Source organism: Temnothorax curvispinosus, unplaced genomic scaffold (assembly GCF_003070985.1).
Source record: "Temnothorax curvispinosus isolate PA1 unplaced genomic scaffold, ASM307098v1 QBEX01008799.1, whole genome shotgun sequence".
Lineage (NCBI taxonomy): Eukaryota > Metazoa > Arthropoda > Insecta > Hymenoptera > Formicidae > Temnothorax > Temnothorax curvispinosus.
In genome coordinates this window covers 29,704-32,483 of record NW_020218579.1, presented here as the reverse complement: position 1 = coordinate 32,483, position 2,780 = coordinate 29,704, and the positions used below count along the sequence as shown (strand labels likewise).

The following is a 2,780-nucleotide window of genomic DNA, read 5'->3' as shown; positions in this document are numbered from 1 at the left end:
AGCATGTCTCTGAGCATCAGCTTCGAGTCGTTGAGTCCTTGCGTCATTATTTTCATTGACCCTTTGCTGAGTATGTCTCTGAGCATCAGCTTCGAGTCGTTTAGTCTTTGCGTCATTATTTTCATTGACCCTTTGCTGAGTATGTCTCTGAGCATCAGCTTCGAGTCGTTTAGTCTTTGCGTCATTATTTTCATTCGCCCTATGCTGAGAATTTCTTTGAGCATTAGCTTCGAGTCGTTGAGACCTTTCCTCCGAACTTTCATTTTTGCGCATTTGTCGTAAGCATTTATTTTCGCGACTCACTTTAGTCAAATTTCCGTATTTTCTTTTTTGAGGCATAATTATTTACGTCGTACCGTAGGTATTTATACGAAATGTCATATAACAATACGTAAATAAATAACAATATACGTAAATAAATACAATTATTTTTCAAATCTATATTAGTTTTCAAATATATTCTGAGCGCAAACTACTTATTTGCATTAATATATCGATTTTCTTAATAGATCTTTTCTTTCTCTTGCTTTTTCTGTTTTATTGATTCTTTATATAGGCGCACAGCAGCTCTGTATCGGCGGATAGTAGTCGTTTTTTTACAGGCGCACAGCAACCTTTTTTATACAGGCGCACAGCAGCTCTGTATCTGCGAATAACAGCCGGTTTTTACAGGCGCACAGCAGCTCTGTCTCGGCGCACAGTAGCCGTTTTTTAAAAGCGCACAGCAGCCTTTTTTGTACAGGCGCACAGCAGCTCTGTGTCGGCTCGGCGGATAACATCCGTTTTTTACAGGCGCACAGCAGCTCTGTCTCGGCGCACAGTAACCGTTTTTTAAAAGCGCACAGCAGCCTTTTTTGTACAGGCGCACAGCAGCTCTGTGTCGGCCCACAGCACCCTATTTTATACAGGCGCACAGCTGCTCTGTATCGTCGCACAGCAGCCGTTTTTTAAAAGCGCACAGCAGCTTTTTTATATAATGTATTTTTTATCTATATATATTAAAAGAAAAATGTAATAAAAATGTAATTATTAATGTAAAAATATCTATTACAAATATTTAAACACATTTATTACATTTAATAAATATTTAAATACATTTATTCCATCACCATGGTAACTTTTTATCCACAATATTCATATTATACGCGTACCACATCTCCAATTGTTTTTGAAGCTGTCCTGCATATTTTTTCTATATAATAATATAGTATATAATATTATATACGATATCGTTTAAAATGCCTACAGAGATCGAAAGAAACAGCGAAAATGCATGCACTTCACAGGAGCATAATGTAAGTAAATTTGAATTTTATAGAAAGAGAAAGAGAGAGAGAAAAATGACAGAATGAAAGATAGAGAATGATATTAAAAGAGAGAAAAAGAGAAAGTGTGTGTGTGTGTGTGTGAGAGAGAGAGAGAGAGAGAGAGAGAGAGAGAGAGAGAGAGAAAGCGAGAGAGAGAGAGAGAGAGATAAGGTTAAAAGAAAGAAGAAAAGTAAGAGATTTGTGTGTATATGTATGTGTATGAATGACAGAGCAAATAAGGTTAAGAGAGAGAAAGTAAGAAAGAGATTTGTGTGTATATGTGTGTGTGTGTGTGTATGTTATTAGTCTATATAGATTCATCTATATATCTATATATATATCTTTTTTTAGAATAGTTGTATCATTACGGATCTACTTTCAAAGAGGAAACTGCAGAAGCCTGCAAAGATCAATAGAGAGAGAAACAGCGAAAATGCAAACACTTCACAGGAGCATAATGTAAATAAATTTGAATGTTAATGACATAATGAAAGATAGAGAATGAGCGCGAGAGAGAGAGAGAGAGAGAGAGAGAGAGAGAGAGAGAGAGAGAAAGAGAAATTGCCGTTATTAAATATCTATATAGATTTATATATCTTTTTTTAGAATGACATGGAGGATATTAATGCCGAAAATCGGCATTTAAAGAGGAAGTTGCAGGAGTTGCAGCGGCAACTGGCCGCTGCTTTGGCCAAGCAACCACCACTGCAGGCTGTGGTGGCTGCTGACAATTTACAACCTGCAGTGGTGGCTGCTGACAATCCACAGCCTGCAGTGGTGGTTACTGAGATTCCTCCAGTGTCACTGGAGGATGAGATATTGCATCGTAAGTATATAGAATAATAAATAATATAGAATAATAAATAATACTAAATAAAAATAAATAATAAATAATATAAAATAATAAAATAATATAGAATAATAATAAATAATACTAAATAAAAATAAAAATTATATTTTTTACAGCAATAAATAAACCTCGACGATGGGCCAGAGGAGGAAGAGGCCGAGGACGTGGACGCGGGCGTGGCCGTGGACGCGGGCGTGACCGTGGACGCGAACGTCGCCGCGAAAATACAATTATTATTAACATGTAATAATTTATGTTATATTATGTTATATGTTATTTATTTATTATTAATGTTAAATAACATAATAAAACATAAATTATTACATGTTACATTAATTTACATAAATTATTACATATTATTACATGTTAACATAATAAAACATAAATTATTACATGTTTATTATAAATTATTACATGTTAAAACATAAATTATTACAATTTTGTGTTAAATAAATTATATTCATCCCATTTGATTTTAAATTAATAAATTTGATTTTCTTTCTCTCTCTCTCTCTCTCTCTCTCTCTCTTGCTCTCTCTTTCTCTAAAAAAATTAAAGAAATTAGTTTCTAAAAGGTTGTTAACAAAAAACTATACACTTTATGGCACTCCCCGGGAAATTCT

General features: G+C 34.2%; 1 protein-coding gene across 1 annotated transcript in view; it reads left to right on the top strand.

Annotated features, from left to right (window-relative positions):
• The first annotated feature begins 1,238 nt into the window (after nt 1–1,238).
• The window catches only part of LOC112458309, a 2,065-nt gene continuing 523 nt past the window's right edge, over nt 1,239–2,780 (top strand). Inside the window, exons 1-3 of the mRNA XM_025021889.1 lie at nt 1,239–1,295; nt 1,914–2,133; nt 2,274–2,351. Of these exons, the coding sequence (XP_024877657.1) occupies nt 1,239–1,295; nt 1,914–2,133; nt 2,274–2,351 (355 nt within the window). The remainder of the gene's footprint in view (nt 1,296–1,913; nt 2,134–2,273; nt 2,352–2,780) is intronic.